At 38.3% G+C, this 22,024-nt stretch overlaps 1 protein-coding gene across 18 annotated transcripts in view; it reads right to left on the reverse strand.

Moving 5' to 3' along the window:
- The window catches only part of PPFIA2 (PPFI scaffold protein A2), a 324,926-nt gene that overhangs the window by 136,701 nt on the left and 166,201 nt on the right, over positions 1-22,024 (reverse strand). For 12 of the 18 annotated variants that reach the window (XM_078376967.1, XM_078376962.1, XM_078376960.1 and 9 more), the window contains one exon: positions 12,187-12,249. The exons of the other annotated variants lie outside the window; for them this stretch is intronic. In XM_078376967.1, coding sequence (XP_078233093.1) covers positions 12,187-12,249 — 63 coding nt within the window. The remainder of the gene's footprint in view (positions 1-12,186; positions 12,250-22,024) is intronic. 18 annotated transcript variants of the gene reach the window in all.

The raw sequence follows: 22,024 nt of genomic DNA on the forward strand, positions 1-22,024 counted from the left end.
TGGTGGGTGGCCTCCACTTTTTGTTTAAAGATGGCCACAAATTGGTCACAGGAGATACTACTGGGAGGCCTGTTACTGACCAATTCTGGATAAATCAAGTACAATGCAGAACAGTGATGGTCCTGAGCTTCACTTATCCAGTGAGTGAAGTAGGATTTTCTTACAGCCTTCACTTTGGCTAAGCAGATATTTGATGCGATTTTAGAGGCATTTATGTTATTTATCATCAGGGCCCATCTCCAAATGCCCTATAGCCTCCTCCTATTACGCTTCAATCCCTGCAGCTGTTGGTTATACCAGGCAGTTGGCCGGGGTCGAGAATGAAGGGGGCATTTAGGAGTGATCATGCCAGCCATGCTGGAAGCTGCCACATACCATTCATCCACCAGAGCATCGACAGGAGCATCAAAAGGATCAGCCGGTAACCCCCACATTGCATCTTGGAAACCAACAGGATCCAATAGCCTGTGGGGGCAGACCATCTTAATGGGTGTGTGTGCCACTGAGAGGTTTCATTTTATTAAGTGGTGCTCCAACCATGACAAGTGGACTAACATCAAATTGGTCACCATCAGTCCACTCTCTCCCTGGCATGTTGAGAATACCAGGTCTAATGTGTGACCCGCCACTTGGGTGGGACCGTTGACAAACTGGGACATGTCCAAGGAAGCCATGGTTTCCAGGAACTCAAGAGCTGAGCATGTGGCTCCAACCTCAGCATGGACATTGAAGTCACCCAGAACAATTAGTCTGGGGGACCTTAGCAGCTGAGATGAAGTCTGCCAGCTCTGGAAAGGAAAGCACTGGGTCGCTTGCTTGCTTGCTTGCTTGCTTGCTTGCTTGCTTGCTTGCTTGCTTGCTTGCTTGCTTGCTTGCTTGCTTGCTTGCTTGCTTGCTTGCTTGCTTGCTTACTTACTTACTTACTTACGGAAATGCAGTCCATATTCTGGGTTGGGACCCCAAAGAGAACAAGGCCCATGTTTCAGATCACATATAATGGTTTTCTAAGAAGCACATCTGCTCCCTCCTTAGATGGTAAATGAAAAGTACTCATGCCAAACACTCCTGAAATAAGGTACTGTTCAACAGTTTAATCTTGTATACACCCAAGAGCAGACACTGAAATTTTGCCTTTCAGCTTTTGTTTTCTACTCAAACATTGAACCAGCACTGGCTTAATGTGTATATAGGGAGTTCCTGGTATAATTAATAAAATAAAATTGAAGTCACCCAGAACAATTAGTCTGGGGGACCTCAGTGGCTGAGATGAAGTCTGAAGTTCTTTTTCTCTTGCTCCCAGCAGTCACCAGTTTGTAAAGTCTGCAAAGAGACTGCCAGTGAGGTCCTGGTAAATTTGGAAATAGAGACACTAATCATGATAGCAATGATGCATATTCTCACAAGAAGAGAAGAGAGTGAGAATAATATTTTCTTAAATAAAAATTAAGTAAAATAACCTGTTAATGCAAATTACACTGTAATGTGTTGCACAAGCTTTTAAGAATTAATACCAGAGATGCTATCTGCATCTTTTAAAATAATAATCCAGTCATTTTGAGTTTGCACAGATATGGTGTTTAAAATCTGGCTGCAAGACACAACTAGAGTAGGCCCATTGAATTAATAAAATTTATAGATGAGCTGATTTACAAAATCACAATTGATTCAATGAGATACTCTGGGGGAAAAATAGCACTCTGTCTCGGGGTGCAAATACACTGGAAAGCTGAATCAGAGCAATTCAACTTTGCCACAATTTGATTTATAGCCTGTATTACATTTGAAATCCCAGTCACTGCTCACACCAGGGCTGTGGACTAATCTGGGAGTTCATGGCTCATACTGAATGTGATTTGCATTCCAGCCTACAGTCCTCCTCCTTTCTTTCCTTCCTCTGGTCCTGCCTCTGCCAATCCTTTTATGGGATGTAAATATGGGAAATAAAAATAGCAATGATCCATTGATAAGGTGATAGGATGATTTAGTGTTAATCTCATAATATGTAAGAAAATTTTAATTTTTTTTAAAAAAGCAGAGGACAATTGGGGAAAATGAAAGAATGGGGGGGGGGGTTCCCCCGCACCTAAACATCATGCTTCAGCTGTCTACACTATTTAAAACAGTATCTATAGCCATGCCTCCCATCTTTATAAGAACTTATCACAACTAATCACATGGAGAAAAGCCTGTTTGAATCATTCTGACTTGAAAAAATAGAAGCCCCCGCCCTCACCCAAAGACAATGGGGGAAAAAAAAGCTGCTCTGGAAGCAACAAGAGCTGGACTGATTCAAATCAGCCTTTGCATCAGGTGATCAGTAAAGATCAGTAAAAAGGAATTTCATGTGGTCTGACATTTTGTCATCAAAGTGTCTTGTCAAGATAAGAGGGCCTAAATCATTAAGAACAAACAACTGGTACCATTTGTACATGACAGTCTCAGTGCCAGACTTCCTGAAACAGTCCAGAAATGCAAGCAACTTTCTTGAGTTATATCAACAAACCAGTTCTAGCAATTTACAAATCTACCATGAGTAACTTTTAAACTCAAAATGAATGAGTCTTAATGCCATTTTGGGACCAAGGCATCACAAAATACTTTGTATTATACCAAAGATAGAAATAATAATGTACTGTCAAGTCAGTTCTGACTGATGGCAACACTTTTCAGGATATTGTAGGTAGAGAATACTCAATTAACATTCCCTTCCTTTGGGGTCATATTGGAACTGTACAGCTTGCCCCAAGGCCACACAGTGGGAATCAAACTTCCAACCCCTCACTCAGCAACCATTTATCTAAATCACTGAGCTATCTCGTGGCGCAGTGGTTAAAACGCTGTACTGCAGCTAAAACTGTGCTCACGACCTGGGGTTCAAATCCCAGGTAGCCGGCTCAAGGTTGACTCAGCCTTCCATCCTTCCGAGGTCGGTAAAATGAGTACCCAGCTTGCTGGGGGGGCAATGTGTAGCCTTTATAATTAAAATTGTAAACCGCCCGGAGAGTGCTTGTAGCGCTATGGGGCGGTATATAAGTCCAATAAATAAATAAATAAATAAATATCTACCAGAGATACCCATAATAATATAATGTTGTTAAGAAAATCTATGCTACACACAAAAAACCTACTAGGAAAATGGTATGTAAACTCAGAGGAAGAGAGAAACTGAATGGGTAACAATCATCCCTAGCTATAAATTGCCTCTCCATGATCTACAGAGACTATTGTCAATCAATCAATCAATCAATCAATCAATCAATCAATCAATCAATCAATCAATCAATCCTTTATTTACAGTCCTAAGACCTATCATAGAGAGAAGTAGACAACCCAGATCCACACAATCTCTGCAATATGTAACAACATCAAACATAGACAAAACAAACAAACAAGTATACAAGCAATTCAACACCCTCCATATCAATACCAGAGTCAAGTATGAGGAAATTTTTGAAACTTGAAAATCATCAGACAGAACCCAACCACCTTGTATGATACCTTACTATCCCTGTCTGAGAGGAGATACTCAAGTCTAGTTTTCTCTGATCAGCCACGGATGTTTTCAATAAATGGGGTAATCTGATCTTGTGCTACTGCATAATGCGGACAGAGGAAAAACATGTGCTTCATGGACTTGACCTCATCAAGGGGGCAGGAACTCAGCCTCTCAGCAAGTGGGACATTCTTGTACTTCCCTTCAATCATAGCAGAGGTGAGGGCAGCACACCTTGCCAGAGTAAAAGCTCTCCTAAACCTTTTTACTTCCAGCAATGTTAGATAATTAGCTGGTTCTATGACATTTTTAATATGACAGTGTTTTGTAGGCTGGAAAGATCTGATTGGTGATTGGTGCTCAATATCCTCATCTATTGTCAATGTCTGAAATAATTTAGTATAAGGATTATTGGAAATTTTGGATTAGGATTATTGGAAACTCATAACATTTAGATTTGCTAGCCATCTTTGGTACTTTATGTGGGACCTATTTGACTCTTCAGATTATTTTAAACTGCCTTTTAAAAGCAGCAGCCATGGGATACATTTAGAAATTAAACTGGCATGTACCAATGCCAAACCTATTAAAACAGTCTCCTTGGCTAATTGTCCAGAAAGTCTCAAGAAGCATTAAAAAACATTCTAGTGTTTTGAACACTTCTCTTTGGATTGCTCAAAATTTCACACTTCTTTTCACCCCACCAATGTGACTTTTATATGTATTTAACTATGATATTGTCAAGGTATGAATATGAACCCAGGAACAACCTGAAAGATTAAAAAAAAAATCACATTACTACTAAGGTATCATAAAGTGATGGCTGAAGCACTGAGTTGGGACAGGTGATTCTTGGAAAGAATTACAATCATACATACATAACAATTATTTATAAATCAAGCCAGATACACACAAAGCACAGTTTTCAATAAGCTAGTTAACAATACACATTATAATCCATTCTCAGCCGCTCATAAATATAACTTGATGAGATGGCAACTTCAGAGCTCATAAAAGGTTGATCATCAAAGGGTAAAGACTGGAGAAGTGTGAAAGAGCACCAGTGGGATCAATTTGGGAAGTAGGTTAATTCATGGGTATAAGAAAGGGCATGAAGAAGCAGCAGGAGAGCTCAAAGGCAGGTAGCTGAAGAAACAGAGTGTCTGGAATCTCTTAAAGTGTAAGGTCTGAGAGCTAGCAAGGTAGAAAAGACTCTCAAGTTAATCTCCAGGTAGGCTTCTGACAAGAACCATAGTAAAAGGCAGATAGTTTTTTTTAAAAAAAAAAGAAAAAAAAGAAGAAGAGGCATGAGGAATTCCTGAGTGCCAATCATGCATTTCTCAGATGAGAAAAATATTTAAGAGGAAGCTGAAGAATGCTTACATGATAAAGATAATTCATCACAAGAAACAGCAAATGTACCAGGAGATACAGTCGAGAGTCTTTTGTTGCCATTGAGTCCCTAGCCAGCAGGAACCTTACAGAGACTGCCATGAAAAAAAGAATTCCAGAGTGCAGTTTCTTATTTTTCACAGGTGTGTGCTCAATATTGTTTGAGAAAAGAAGGAACTTTACTGCTTGTAATTTTCATTTCATATTTTTCACATGAAATGCCTTCAGTAACAATGAGCAAGACGGAACAAGGTTAAAATGAACAATGCTCCAGGAACTGATTGCTTGAATTCATAGAGTTTGCAGATTTGCTGTAGGCAAATAAGTATGCTTATCTTTTCTGTTCCTTTTCTGAACATCAATTTTTAAAAATACCTGGCTTTTTAGGTCAGTTTAGTTTCAGGTTTTATATTTAGAACGACAAGCTATATTTGTTTCATTGTACAAGCTAACACTTGTTTCACTTCAGCATGGCCTAGCATACATTTGGACAATTAATACACAGATCCCTGAATTAGATGTGTGCAGAGTTGTGTTTTTGGACTATATCTCTGAGGTAGCATGGCTGTTGGGAGCTGTGGTCCAAAAACACAAATTTGCACACCTCTGATATGGAGGTTTGCCTGTGCACAGAGTCTGTTTATGGTGTCAACCTCCCAAACAGGAAGCCTTCGATTAACATTATCTTTTCATTTCACCAAAGCAAGAAAACCAGGTTCACTAGCTTTGGAATAAATAAGAATATTTAAACATGGTTTGAAGTTTGTTTAACATCTTAGTTTGAACCAAAGCTGGTCATAATTGTGTCTCCAACTAGAGGAGATGGGAAACCATTAGAACTCTCCTGTTTAGTTGTGCATGGAAAAAGGCCTTGTGTGCCTGGGTAGAAGGGTAGTTTCTGCCATGGCTTGGTTAAACTGAGACAAAATCATCCAGATTACTTTACTGGATAATCTCCATCAAGATTAGGCAATCTTGGAAAGGCAGTATTTTGCCCTAGGAAACTTCTATGGGCTAGACATGAAGTGCCACATATAATCACAAAGTTCTCCACTGAAAGTCCACTTGTAATGTGACAGATCAGTGTTTGGGAGTGTTACATTGAAGGGAGGAGCTTGTAACCTCTTTAAAATGAATTGTGATTGCTGGTAAACAGCAACTTTTGGTGATTTCCAGGAACTGCAATTCACTATCTTTTGTCAGAAAGCACAGGAACTGTCTGAAGAGCAGTGAGAACCACCACATTGAGGGCTCCATGTCACTTCAGAGTCACACTTCAGCCAACTTCATCTGCAAATCTATTTCATACAATAATTAAAAATATTCACTGAAAGGGGGGCTACATTTCACTGAATAAGCAACATATTGGAAGTGGGAGAGTTAAGCGTAAAACTGTTCAACCCTCAAAATTTAAAACCCAGAACTTTCTATCTCTAGCTTTTAATGGCATACTGACATGGAGCTATCAGAAAGGAAATGTACTCTTTATCCTCTAAAAATAAAATGGTATCAATAGCTTATTATTTTTAATTATTAGAGAAGGAAATATCTGACATATCATGATGTTACTCAGGAGAATTATTGACAGCAGAATTTGGGAACTCTAACCTGCCTTACTATAATCTGCCAGAAGTACCCTAAGGTACTTCTGTTTCAGCAAAAGTATATTTAGGTAGGGGATGCCGGTGGTGCTGTGGGTTAAACCACTGAGCTGTCTATCACAAGGTTGACACTTTGAATCCATGCAACAAGGTGAACTCCCATTGCTTGTCCCAGCTCCTGCCAACCTGGCAGTTTGGAAGCATGCAAATGCAAGTAGATGAATAGGTACAGTACCATGTCGGTGGGACGGTAAGGGCATTCCATATCTAGTCATTCTGGCCATGTGACCATGAACAGTGTCTAAGGACAAATGCCACCTCTTTGACTTACAAATGGGGATGAGCCCCGGGACCCTAGAGTTGGACACAACTGGATTTAATTGTTAAGGGGAACTTTTACCTATATTTAGATAACAAGAGAGAAAAGGAGCTCCTCCTGATGCTCATGGGGTTGCTAAGAGACAGAATATTTTAAAAAGAGAGTTCTCACATTAACATATATGTTTCACTAATTTATTCTATAAACATGCTGTTTATAGAATAACCTTTGTTTTCCACTGTACTTTTAGCATATGAACCAAATATGCCTACAAAATGCTTTAATCCTGTATTTATCATTATCACTGGTAACTTGCCCTAATATCTATAGCAGACACCTGCATCTGTAGCATTCTCCTTCTATATTTCCTTTGTGGTAATGATTCATATAGTCATGTATAGCTAAAGGTGAAACCTTTGGCATTATTACTCCTAACACACACTAGACTTAGAAAGGTGATCATATTATAAAGCTACATCAGCCCCTACTCTCTAGGCTGTCTGGATGTAGTCAGAGTTCCTTTTTAACTACCTTCTGTCACGTAGACAGATATTGCAAATAAGTCACTAGTCTAAGATAAGCTTACAAAACCCAGAGCAATAAAACCTTACTATTGTTCAGATAACAATTTCACAAAGCTGAAGCACAATTCTATGTAAGGCAAGTCAAAGACTTAGCAAACCATATAGAATAAGGGATTTAATTCCACATGTTCTGTTTACAATGTAAGTACTTTACAAAATTCACACGGTCAGGGCTAGACATTTTTAAACTATATATAAGCAACCCGTCCTTGTATATGACAGGATTTCTTCAAAACAAGGCAAACCATATATTAAATATATATTGCCTTTCTAAAGAAAATGACAGATAGCAAGTTATCTAAACTCCTGTGTTCCATCACGGGCCACAGCAAAAACATCCAGAACCCATCCAATAATACCAGTATTTTGTTGACATACAGGGGGCCAGGCAGATGTTTGTCATGGATTCTTAGAACACAGGGCTGAGGACTGTGGGGGGATTTCTCCCCAAAGTTGCTAAGTTGTTGGCTGATTCTTCAGTGTAGAGAGCTTGCTTAATTGCCTTTCCCTAGGCCAACCCTAAAGGCATGATGTAACCATCGCCCTATCTGAACCCTGTAACCTATCTGTATGCTGTCACTGTCTGTGAGCTTGTAATGTTAATAAAAGCACAGTCCTCCTGGGGGCAGAGCAGAATTCATTGGGAACCCATTCGGCGTTATTCTGCCTCTTCTACTAGCCACCCACCAGGAGCACTGCTGGCAGACATCCATCTCTGTGTGTGACTGACTTCTTTAACCTCTCTATTTCTAAGAGACTCTTTGCTATCCCAATTATCTGGTGATCACCACAAAGCCCATCAGCCTGCTAGGTTCATGATTCCAACAGAGGACAGGCGGACTAGATGGAGCAGTTCATAGGATAGTTCCTAGTTGTAGAACCATACAAGCATAGAATGATTGAGTTGGAAGGGAGTGATAAGGCCATCAAGTCCAATCCCCTACTCAGTGCAGGTATCCAAATCAAAGTATCCAAGTCATCTGGTTGTCCAATTTTCTCTTGGACGCCTCCAGCATTGCAGTGCCCTCCAACTCTCAAGGTATTAGTTCCATTGTCATTCTGCTCTAACAGTTAAGAAGTCTTTTTCTGAAGCCTAACCAGTCAGCAGCCTACTTTTAAAAAAATGACTAGAGTGAGGCCATAACTGCTTTAGTGCATATATGGCACTTTCAGGCACCATCCCTTCCTTTAAATAAAATGCTTCAAAAGGCCAGGCTTCTTGTCTGGAACCTAACACAGCTCCACTACTCAAAGGACTCATATTGAGTGCTTTGCCGAGGTTGGCACTTATCCATAGTATGCATCTTTGTTGCTGGATGTGCTGAAGTTAGAGTAGTTGGTTCAGGCTCAATGGTCTCTAGTTCTGCCGGACTTCTTAAGCCTGCTGATTCCTCTGTCAGTGTCACTGCTTCCTAAGCTTTTCACCTGATGTCAAGGGCCAGAATCCTGTATCTTTTCATAATGGTCACAATGCATATTGTTTGACTTTTTGCCACACATGTTAAGAGGTATATAGATCATTCTAGTGCAATTGTAAGTCAGCTATTGTTCTTGTTGTCAGATAACATAATAGCAAAAATTACAGATTTTTGAATTTCAGGAAGCAAATTAGCAGCTATTGGCAATTGTTTTAAATTGGTAATCAAAGATTTTGGAATGACTCCAATTGCTGAAATTAGTGTATGGAGGAGGATGAAATTACTGTATGGAGGATGACGACATGATCTTGTTTCCATACTTATTTAATTTCTTGCCCTAATGTTTGGTACTTTGCAATTTTTGTACTTTCTGTATTTTTGTGGTTGCTTGTTGATGTAACTCCAACTTCTGTAAGGTATGCTTTTCTTTGTTGCTTATCATATTAGGCTTGGGTTCTTTTTAAGGAGAAAAGCAGGACAAAAATATTTTAAATAAATAAAAAAATAAAGAAACTGTTTTAGCCATGATAACTTGCTTGTTCTATTATAGCACTGTCAGTTTCAGTTTGTAAAACTCAAGATGGCTGGAATTTATAATATGGAAAAATGTGAGTAATCCATAGGATTTAGCCAACTGCTGAGAAATAATCTTCATAATTTAATTGTTTCTGGATATATAATCCCTTGATACTACCTTATTGTATCCGGCTATGACATAATGAATTGTTTCTCTAAATTTAAGACAGACCCTACATATATTACTTACAAATTAAAATTATTTTCTGTTTGTATCTAATGCAAATAATTTGGTTTTGGGTTGTACCAATGAATTCCTCAGTTTTAACATGAAGCTGGCCTTGTCTAAGCCACAGGTTTCAATTATTGCTTATTAACATTATCACCCAGGGGATAACTGGGGTGCTGTCCATGTAATTGTTTAATAAGTCATGCCGCTCAGCACCAGAGGTGTTTAGTTAATGCAGATTGATTCTTATTTGTGAGTTGTAATACTTTAAGTCTTCTATCATTTTCTATTACCATCTGATGAACTGGAACTGTGCTCCTAGGAAGTAGTTTCAACATTTGACTATTTGACCCATAAGAGATTCTTGAGGTCAACAAGCCCATGCCAATGCATAATTTGTGGCAAGTAAAGGTGCTACAGGTCTTTGGATGATAGCACTGGTATTAAATAGGTTTTCCTATTTAAATAATAAAGATCACTATATACCTGGTCCACAGTTCCAAAATATGTTAAAACTGAGGTTGCTCAAGTATTGATGACAGTAATTTTCCTTTTTGCATGGAGAACTGCCTTCACTTGTTCTGGAATGAGTTCCTTGTGATATATATTAAGATTTTCATAGATGCTTAGATGTTTATAGGTTTTCTGCTTCGTTAAGCATTGAATAAACCATTGATTATTGGGTTCACAGTTACTGCCCTCTGAGAATTTACCTCTTTTTATGTGGGTAATAGCACAGTTATCAACAGCATAGTTTGTTTTGATATCTGTACTGTACATTTAAACAATGTTTAAGAGACTGCAATTTATTAGGAGAGTTTGCAAACAACTTAATGTCAGCCATGTATGTACATTAAGTGTGAAACATCAAGGCATAATAGTAATAGTAATAGTAATAGTAATAGTAATGATGATGATGATGATGATGATGATGATGATGATGATGATGATGATGATAATAATGATGATGATAATAATAATAATAATAATAATAATAATAATAATAATAATAATAATAATAATAATAATAATAATAATAATAATAATAATAATAATAATAATAATAGCAGCAGCTATAGGTGGTTTGAGATTGTACAGAAGTCCCAGCGGTAATATATTAGCTAAATTATATAAGGTCTCCAAAATCTTTGTTTGTGAAGTTTGAAGCACAAGCCATTTCCAGGTTGGTCCTTCATGGAACCATCTGCTGCTGTTCTCTAAGAGCTTTTGGCAAGCAGACAGGGTATCTTACTTATGCTTTTATTCCATTATCCTGTACTTACTACTGATTGCTATTCTTTTATGCTTTCTCATTATTTTACAGGATTAGTTTGCCATCTTGTGTGCTATTATAGTATCTTCCTCTTTTTGGTGATATTTCTACTGTGATTTTTCCTTCTTCATTGCTTCTTCATTTTGTTTCTTTCCTCACTAAAGTGCTTACTGTTTCTCAAATCCAAAAGAAACTGCTGCCACCTAGATAGGGCATAAGTTAGTTCAGGAGAGGGCAACATTTCCTCCCGACTGGATATTTTGGACTTAAACATTCAGAAGGCCCAACCAACGGACCTACCATTAAGAGGCTACAGGAGTTATTGTGCAAAACATCAGTAGGGCACATTTTTTTTCATTTAATTCTATTCAATGGGGCTGCCTACATAGCATTATTCAAAGTATTTGTTGCAATAATTGTCTTATGACTATGTAAGTCATGTAATTACATGGCAATCTACTTTCTTGTTTCAGTTCTCTTGGAGATTTTTACCCCTTTTCATTCTATATTGCATGAGAGGCACATGTACATAAGTGTGTAAAATCCAAAAGTCACACTTATCACTGGTAAAGGATACACTTCAAAATATAAAAGAAACAAAGTATCTCACTGTGAGAAAGATTGCTTGGAATGCAGAAACTACTGTTGTTCTACAAGCATATGGATTAAGAATTCCAACAAAAAAAATAGCTTAGTGTTCAGACTCAATTTAGAAGTTAAACAGGCATGATATCAAAACCTTGCATTCTTTATTTCAGTGCAATAGTGGTGCTGAGCTGGAATGAAGCCACTCAGAAATATCTGTAACATTTTAGCAAAACTAATTACAGTATATAAAGAAATACATCAGTGGCCAGAGCTTGGGACACTATTTCTAAAAGTTAATTTGTTACTCATTACTTTGGGGAAGAATAAACACATTGACATTATATGTTACTAGAAGAGTAACTTGTTACAAGCGTGTTGTTTAAAACTTATTTTTAGAAATTTTAAAGAAAAACAATTTAAAATATAAAAATGGTTACCCCCACAACCCCACTTCCTAATAAAATCTTTGGGATTAATGAGAGAACATTATATCTTATGCTGTGCAATGAAGCCACCAGAGGCTATGCTAATCTTGGGTAATGATACTGATGTTGACATTACTAAAAAAAAGTAACATATTACATGTAATGTTTCTACTTGTAACATGTTACTTCCAAGCTCTATCTATGGCCACCACCAGTTTAGAATCTTCACTTGCAGCATAATATGCAGTATGCCTGAAATGGACATGATATTGTAAATGACAAGAGCAAATTGATATAATGAAAATTTGCATTTAAATGAGACAAAAATCCAAGATATGTAGAACATACATTAGGGCAGGATATGGTCCTTTGAATGTTATTCTCAATGCTCGTACCAGCAGCAACCGTCATCTGAAAAAGTGTGCAACAGAGAGTCTACTGAATTGAAAGTCTTTGTTGGTAAAAAAAATAACACAACATATCAAATATACAGTCAATTGTATTGTAAAGTTTGGCTTAAAGTCTTGCTTTCTTGCTTTGTAAATTTTAAAAAAATTGTGAAGCATGCACTACAATTGTATGTTGAGGCAAAGGTAGCAATATATTACAGATTGAAAACCACTGGGGGAAAAAATCAAAATATTTATGTTCGTTTTACTAAAAGACTGCATCGGATGACCTCAGGTAGCCCTGATACCATAAAAGGACATAATCCATGAGAGGTGTCATGGAACCAAAGCTTGCAGTGCTGAAGCTTTGGTTGACAGGAACATTGAATTTCCTTGAGAGTAGCTGTAATCCTCACAATAGCTGTGTGCATATATGTATGAGTTTTCTCAACAACAGCATATTGCTGTCACTATTCCTGTTGTAATGCAAAATACTAGGGACTTGGATAGTCCTGAATGGACAATTAAGACCCATAAGTTCTACAAAAGATCCTGATGGAGAATAATGATTTGTGAGCCTGAGATAAAAAGGCTGCCCTCTGGTGCTAGGAGTAGGAACAACATTTTTCCCAGTCTCTGGAGTGCAGAGACTGTCATGATGGATGGTCATGTTTCAAGATTTAACTTTACACCTCTGCATCTCACACAGTAGCTTTCCTGTGCAAGGTAACTGAAATAATACATATAATAATACATATAAAAAGGCTTTTACTTATGAATGTCTGTGCACAGCCATCATCTGCCTTCATTGAATGAGTGGTCTCTCTGGGTTCAGAGTTCCACCATCCCTAAGCAACTATTGAATTCAAAGGCACTGGCATGTGAGCATAGTAATAACAATGCAATATATTTTTCTGTACAGCAAACCAAACATAGATCGGGTCTTTCCTTTGTACTTTCTCTCCCATAAATGTCTGAATAACTAGATTCATCATAAACCCCCAAATATAAGTGGTTTCCAGATGGTTAGGAGACACAAAGTCACTTCTTATGAGACATTCATTGTTAAACGTGGTGCTCAAATTTGACAGCTTTGTTGTAAAAATAACAAATATGTGAAAAATTGGACAGTCTAGTGAAAGAAAAAAAAAGATTTTTAAGTCCCATCAATTTCAGTAGGAGTGATTTACACTGCTCAACAGTCTCACTGAAATCAGTGAGATTTAAAGATAGCTGGAGGGTGTCTAGAGTATTCCATCAAGGTAAAATTAACATTTTCAAATTCCATTGATTTAAATGGGTGACAAGTAGTGTACACATTTAATTCTCCTGTCGAAGCCAGTGGTGCATAGAATGCACTTTGGCTTAATCACAGACACAGTTAGCAGCCTATGCTATAAATATAGTGTGAAAATTTCTTATCATTGCTTTTGCATTTGTATTTTGCTTTGCCTGAACCCAATCTATCCCCACTAAAATATGTCAGCAAATTATTCCATTTTACATGTACAAAAAATTAAAGTGCGTTAGGAATCTGTGACATGTGCAAGGCAGAAGGGAGCCCCTTTTCTGAAAAACTGCATACAGGGTCATCAAGCTGAGACAGAGACTGTGGGGTGGCGCAGATCCTCTACTGAAACTCATGATGACCTTATGATCGACACAGATGTATGCAGTTACTCTTTCCATATATTATGGTACCTTGGCATAACCAGGACTCCAAAATGCACAGAAAACACACATATAGAAAGTATTGTGAACATGGGCTTTTCCTTGGAGCTCTCCAAGCCTAAAGTGTGAGCAGTACATACAGATAGCCAAAGAGCTACCACACTTGGAAGGTGGTACCACATTGTCCCTTTCTATACTCTTCTGTGTGGTGTAGTGGCTAAAGTGATGGACAAGCACTCAGGAGACTTGTGTATGAATCCTTGTTTGGCCATGGGAACACATGGACCATTTCTTAACTATCACATTTACTGTGAAAATTCTATTGCGGGTGCCATACGTCAGATGTGACCTGATGGCACATAAGAACTATTTCAATATACTGTAATTCATACACGAAGGAGGCTTCTATAGCTGAGATACAACTGGTTCACAAACCCAGCCTTTAACAGTTTCTCCACCAAAGTAAATTCAAACAAGGAACATTCAAGATAAAGTTTCTCAAAAAAAAAAATTGTTCAGCACCACTAGTGCATCAAATACCATGCAGTCACAGCTCTCATCATTTTTTGTATAAATCCCGTAATTCAATCCTTCAATTAAAGTATCAAACAGGAAGAGTTTGGAGAAATTACTTTTGAGGGAGGCAATTCCCAGATTCCAGTGGCCATGCTGGCTGGAAGATTCTGGGAATGTGGTAAAAATGTAACTTTGCCAAGCTTTAGACATCTGCCTGATATCTTTATATATTCCTGTTCATGTGAAAAGGAAAAAAATTAAATACCCTCTCTACAAGTTTATAATAATTGTGTGCTGTCAAGTCAATTCTGAATTATGGCAATCAATTTCATGGTTTTCTAGGTAGAGAGTACTTAGGGAAAATTTACTGTTGTCTTCTGGGAGCACCCTGGGACTATGCAGCTGGCCACACATGTTGGCTCTTCTGGGAAATGAACCCCCAACTTTTTACTCCACAGCCAGATGCTTAACTCATAACTTATCCCACTATGTGCAGAACTACAGACAGAATTCCAGATTCTGATCTTATGTTGCATGGCAGTTAAACTCAATGAACATACAAACTTCTTTGCATCATTTAGGACAGGCAGGACATATTTATATGCTTCTGTCCAATGTACCATTACACTACATTTCAAAAGTATAGCAACAAGTAGTAAAGTAACAAAAGTAACAAAAGTACAGTAACAAGAGGCTTTGTAATGACTCTTGGCAATCTGAGAAATAAAGATTATTGGTACTTCTTATCCTTTCCTTTCCATCTTCCTGACACTGAGAAGAAGCTTGCACTCCTTGGCTAAAGCTGCATGCTGTGCTAATGATTTTGTGAGGTCACAATACTAATGCATAAGGCTTGTTGCATCAAACCTGATTCTATGATACTGAGCTTCGGAAAAGTGGCATACTCAGTCAACAAGTTATACCAGTATTTTCGTGAAGGCTTTCACGGCCGGGATCTAATGGTTGTTCTGGGTTTTTTGGGTTCTTTGGCTGTGTTCTGAAGATTGTTCTTCCTGATGTTTCGCCAGTCTCTGTGGCCGGCATCTTCAGAGGACAGCAACCTGTACTCTGGTGTAGTTGGCTCATCTGAACTGGGCCCTATAGGCAAATGGCTACTCCAAAAATGAAATCACAAGAGCCATGAAACCTAGAAAACAACACCAAACTGAAGAAGAAAAACAGCCACCCACAAATAAAATATTTCTGCCATACATCAAAGGGGTCACGGACCACATGGGGAAACTTTTGAAAAAACACAACCTACAAACAGTATTCAAGCCCACCACAAAAATACAACAAATGTTACGGTCAGCAAAGGATAGAAGGGACCCCCTCACCACCACAGAAGTATACCGAATACCTTGCAGTTGTGGCCAGGTATATATTGGAACCACAAAAAGAAGCATCCACACCAGAATCAAAGAACATGAGAGACACTGCAGACTAAAACAACCAGAAAAATCTGCAGTAGATGAACATGCCCTGAAACAAACTGGACATGAAATTCTATTTCAAAATACTGAAATAGTGGACAACACCAGCAATCATTACGTCAGACTGCACAGGGAAGCCACTGAAATCCACAAGCACAAGCACAGTTTCAACAAAAAAGAGGGAAGTATGAAGCTCAACAAAACTTGGCTCCCAGCTATCAAACATACTATGTGCAAAAGGTCAACGAACTCTACCCACCCACAAGGACCGGGGATCACTACACACAAAAGACCAGCTAATGACACCCATCAACCACAGGAACAGATAATCTCTTCCCCTTAGCACAACAATACATCCACAACAATACACACTAATCACCCATCTACAGGAAAAGACAAAAGCCTATCTCACAGCTATAAATACTGCACTCTCAAGACAACTACACCAGAGTACAGGTTGCTGTCCTCTGAAGATGCCGGCCACAGAGATTGGCGAAACATCAGGAAGAACAACCTTCAGAACATGGCCAAAGAGCCTGAAAAACCCAGAACAACCATTATACCAGTATTGTTTTATTTTCCAGTGTCTTTCCACCGACCCCCCAGATTTCTGAATCTCTTAAATCCTCCAAGATTCTTGAATGCTAACTCAATCTCTTCTTTGCTTTCACTATTTCATCTGTAAGCAAATTACTTCATGCTTTTCTCTGTGTTTTGTGTACTGTCAAATCACATTTAACAGAGTTTTCAAGGTGAGTGAAATACTTAAGGAGTGGTTTTACTTGTGCCATCACCAGCAATGAGTTTACATGACCAAATAGGGATTTGACTCCAAATCTCCTGATCTTAGTCAATCTCTACAACACACTGGGTATCTTCTGTTTTTCTATATAAACTAAATCTATTGATCCAGTAGCACTGCTGTATTTGTTAGTTATCTTTTTATAGTGCTTTATTAGCTTTAACTGCTTGTTATTAATGCCAATTTGTTCAAGATTCAATTGGTGCTTTAAATGACCCTGAAATCTTCTTATTCAAGAACCACTCAAAGTCATGCATGAATAGCACTGTCACTTTCTCACTGAGTGTGCTGCATTAGCTACCACAATAATACATCCTGGAATGCAAAATAACTAAAGTTCAAATTGCACCATTTATTTGAATTGTTCTGATTCTCCTCCTTTTTTAAACTATCAGCTGCAAGAGGCTGAAATCCTATTATACAACTCTGCATTAAAGATTAAAGATTTTGTCAGGCAATTTTTGTGTCTGCACAATTTTGTTGCATTATGTACAAACCATGTTCACCCCAAAATCACTTTTAATCAGCAGTGCTGCTGCTAGTGATGATACCATCGTTGTTGTGCAGTTGCAGCTGCACAACAGAATTTTAGTCAAGAACACCTTGATGCAAACCTCAGGATCAAAGTCTTGTTGTAACTTCATGCTGCTTCCCCTGCAAGTGGTATTTGATGCACTTATCAACTCTACGAAAGCAGAGTGCAGAAAAGTAACCTTTTGACTACGATTTCCAGAATTCCTAGTCTACTGAAAAGTCACTTTTCCAAGAGGAAGAGGTGTTTCTCTAACAGGAAATCATTGCAGCATGGTCCTTGTATAAATTGTCCCCCGTCCCATGGCTGATGTTTATTAAGAATATAACATGGAATTTAAAGTAATTTAACATCACATCTAGTTTGAATCTAACAGTTCTACAAACAAGTATTATATGACCTACTTATTATCTAAATGGATTATTTAATATCCTATACAGTGGGGTCTCGACTTACGAACTTAATCCGTATTGGAAGGCGTTTCCTAGGTCGAAAAATTCGTAGGTCAAATCTGCATTTCCCATAGGAATGTATTGAAAACCATTTAATCCGTATCTGCTCTTTTCCGTCCATAGAAATTAATGGGAAACTAATGGGAAGCTGCTATTCCGCCTTCTGCCACTAGAGGGGGATATTTTTTCTTTTTTTTCTTAGGTCAAGAAAAGTTCAGGAAAGGAGCGGGGAGGCAGGGAACAATTTTAAAAGCACTTTTTAAATCTTTTTTTTTTCCAACAAAGCCAATTTTAAAGCATGTTTTAGAGCATGTTGTGCTGATTTTTTTCAGCACAAAGACACACAGGCAGGCCTTTTAGGTGCTGAGCAAGCCTCCCCAAGCCTCTTCAGAGCCAGCCAATCAGCTGTTAGGCGGGGAGAGGAGAGGGCAGGAAGGGGGGGAAAGCACAAAATGGCTGCCAGGCTCCCTTCTGGGTGTCAGCTTTTATCTGTTTTCTGCTCTTTTTCCTGCAGTTTGGGGGCTACCAAGGCCTGGTAAGTGACTTTCTTTTATTTATTTTTAAGTTTCTGACCATTTTTTCCCCTCCAGAAGCCTCTAAGGGGAGGGAGGGGGCACTTTTTTCCTGTTCATAACTCGAGGGAAGTTCGTATGTTGAGTGTGTAATTTCCTATTGGGTGGGTTTGTAAGTTGAAAAGTTCATATGTAGAACCGTTCATAAGTCGAGACCCCACTGCATGTACTCAAGAGAAGAAAATAAATCCATCCATCTAATTCAAACAAGTCTTCAGTTTATACACTCCTCTTTGATTCTTGCTAAAGTTTCTCTATCCCTGAATTTGTTATTAAATGTTTATTTATCAGTTCTGGAGAGAAGTGCTTTTGGGCCAGTTTCAGCTGTGCCTGGCTCTGATACAGTCCAAGCCGATCATGGTTACTACAGGTGTCTCTGTTACATCCCATTTTAACTGCTGTAGTACATTGTCCGGTGGCTAGAAATGATGGCATCCTTTTATTTTAAGTGATTATTATTATTATTATCCATTATTAGGATGATGACACCCCTTTTATTGCAGAAGGAAGAGCAATATGGCAGCATTGGAACAGTGCCCACTGGTATACAAGGCCTCTTTGCCTGCTTCTTTTTCTCTATATATATCAGGATATACAAATGCTGATGCTTTGCCCAGTGAAAATGACATCTATGGTGGCTCTAGCCATATAGATGTGGCTGATAGGAGGTTTTCAGTTTATCTCCTGCATAGAAACCAATGGGAAAGATAGTTCTTTTGTTTATATTTGGCAACATTTTTATTACAGAGACTGCCCACTGATGCACCATGTCTATCTCTCAATCTTGCCAGCCTTATGAAAGTATGAAGTCTCTGCTTGTCCCTTTACCCATCTGGACAGACAGAGTGGTTTTCACCCCTCCCCCCTTGTGAGAACAAACTTTTGATGGCACATATTTGATTTCTGAATGTATTTCCTATGTGTGTGTGTTTGGGGTGGTACTTTCGTTTCTGTGAGGAATCAGGTCTTAATGGGACAGGGGAAGTTCATGAGTACATAACATGTTATTGTATGCAGGATCTGACTCTCTAAGACACAGATTTTAATGCTAACTTATTCTCTTTTTTTGTTAGAAATCCAACAGAAACTTATTGAAAGAAGCTGTTTTGATTTGCAGACTGGGTCGAAGGTGTTATTTTTCTTTTGTCTGTTGCTTTGCTTCTTTATATAGCATTTGTTTGCTTTTAAAATCTATTATCTTCCGTTTTTCAGTGAAAACAAATTTCTTCTTCCACCAGTGGAATTTATGTGTTCCAACATTTCAAAAAACAGGGAAATTCCCAATAGGAAATGCATTTGGTTTAAAGTGGAAAAAAAGTTATGGTTGAAGCTAGATCCCTCAAAGATTCTTTTACAGATCAAGCTCCCCTTCCTCACTTAAAACATGGGCATCCCGATATACCCAAATAACTAGACGAGGACATTTCTACCCTCTGATTTTCTTAAGAGAAAGAGGGGGGAAACCCTCTTTGTTTATCTAAGACTAAGCCCATTAAGTACTATGGCTGAAATACATTCTTAAGTCATGACTGGAATGTGCCCATTAAATCAGTAGAATTTTAAGAGAAGTTGACACACCAAATCCTGATTGATTCAATGGGCCTACTTTAATTATGGATTGGACTGTGATGCACATGTACTGTTTGTAGATGCTGACAGTACCCAAGCTTGTGTTTCAAACTGAGCACTTCCACCCTGTTAGTGATGTGCTTTTGTTCACAGGGGTTACACTGTCTCACTGAGTTAGTTACCGTGTTGTGAATCCAGAGATCAGGGATTTGTTTTCCCACTATGCCTTCCAGGAAAAGAGCCAGTCTGTGTAGCCTTAGGCAACCTATACACAGTCCCAGAGTCACACACCCCCATTACCCAAGAAGGGAAAGGTAAACTATTTCTGAATGTTTTGTATCTAGAAAATCCTGGAAAGAATTGCCTTGGCAGCATGTAATTATTATTATATATAGAAAATAGGGTGACTCTATTATACCAAAGTGCTTAGATGGGACAGAAGTTGAGGTATAAGAAGGTGTACCAATGTGCCTATATGAGTGAGGACAGGAGAGTGTTTCAAGCAAAGATGTAGAGATGGGTGTTGATCTGTGCTCTGATTTTTCATGCTTTGGGGGGTATGCATTCAAGCACAGCCTTTTGATTCAAACTGATAGTTTTCTCCCCTTTCTCTCTCTTGGGAAGCTATGAATTTCTTCTGCCTAGAACGTTACAAATCAAAGTACTTGAATTTTAATTTTATATATTCCTTATACAATGCTCAGAACTATCCTTCTTTCACTGAATTATGTCATTTATGCAGCCCACTCATCTCAGGTCCATCAAAACTGCCTTTGTGGTGGTCATCTTATCTATAACAGTCAGCTTGTTCTATGCAGGCATTGATCTTTTGTTGTTAAGAGTACTGAATCAAGCATACTGCTTTTGTTTTTACTCCCTTCAAGAATAAATCATTCATTCACTGGCCCCTTGGTTTTCCCCCTATCAACCCTACGCAGCCAATTTCACTTTATGCCAACATCCTGAGACTGGGAGGGATACTAACTAAACAAATGTTGTTGGTCATGTCTTGATCTTAGCCTTGGAAGCCTTCAATATACATATCTCATTGATAATATTTTAGCTATTCTTCCATCATATACTTTCCTGCCAGTTATATTTGTTTCTTCAGCTTCAGTGACCTCAACACTCCCCCAAGGTTCCTTCTGCCCTCAGAAGACTGCCATTTTTCCTTTCTTGCTACCCCATATGCTTGGAGCGGATTCAGATCACACTCCTGTGATTTTATCTCTCTTAACTATATTCAAAATTCTTCTGCTGTTTTTTTTCCACAGAGCTCCAGGCATAGCACAAATCCTTACAACATCCTTACAATCTGGTGATGTTGCCTGAGGGATCCTGGGACCTGTAGTCGAAAATGTTACTTTTCCAATTGTTAGTTCTACTGTAACAGACTGTAACTAAATCTCAGCGTAGTAAATTGTCATTCTTCCCAATATGAAATATAATACCCTGACTGCTTGAAAGATCTGATATTCCTGAAATAAAAGAAGAATGAGTTGACCTATGAGCCACAAATGGTTATGTACAGAAATGAAAGAGAAAGTATGAAAGTTACCACACCATATTGTCATGATTCTTATTGCTTGTAGGTTTCATGCTTAGGTGCACATCTGGGATGCGCATAGCATGCTCCCAGCACCTCACCAATAACTTGCAATAACTGCATTTTCTACTTCTGCATTTTCTTCTCACGTGTATGTAAATAACCAATAGGATTCTGACCACTACATAATAACACTGGCAATCTTTCACTGTCCACAAAAAGTAACTATGTAGAAAAGCTCTTTGTCTTTCTGCTAAGTTCTATCATATAGTGGACAAATGTTCATACTCTGTGCATATTGCTACATCATCTCTCATTTGTAGAACTTTTGATCATCTTCTGTTTTCCTATGTGTTTTGAAAACAATTTCATTCTTTTGAGGAGACGTATCTGAAAACAGAATTAGTAAGTCAAATGCATCCAAATATGCTTGCTTTCCTCAGTATATTATAGAGGCTGAGATTCCTAGCTGCAGAGGTTATATTTATTCATTCTTTTAAAACCCTTGTCCCACCCCTGCAGCTCTGGATAGATATGCACAGAGTGAAAGACCAAGATATAGAAAACAGTTACTAAAATGTTTCTTCTTTTTAAAATACAAGTATGATACCCAGTGTGGAATAGTGGATAGAGTGACCGACTAGGAGTAAGGAGACCTGATTCAAATCTCTGCTCAGTCATGGAAATTCACTAAGGAAGTGGAA

This window comes from Pogona vitticeps, chromosome 5 (genome assembly GCF_051106095.1).
Source record: "Pogona vitticeps strain Pit_001003342236 chromosome 5, PviZW2.1, whole genome shotgun sequence".
Classification (NCBI taxonomy): Eukaryota; Metazoa; Chordata; class Lepidosauria; order Squamata; family Agamidae; genus Pogona; species Pogona vitticeps.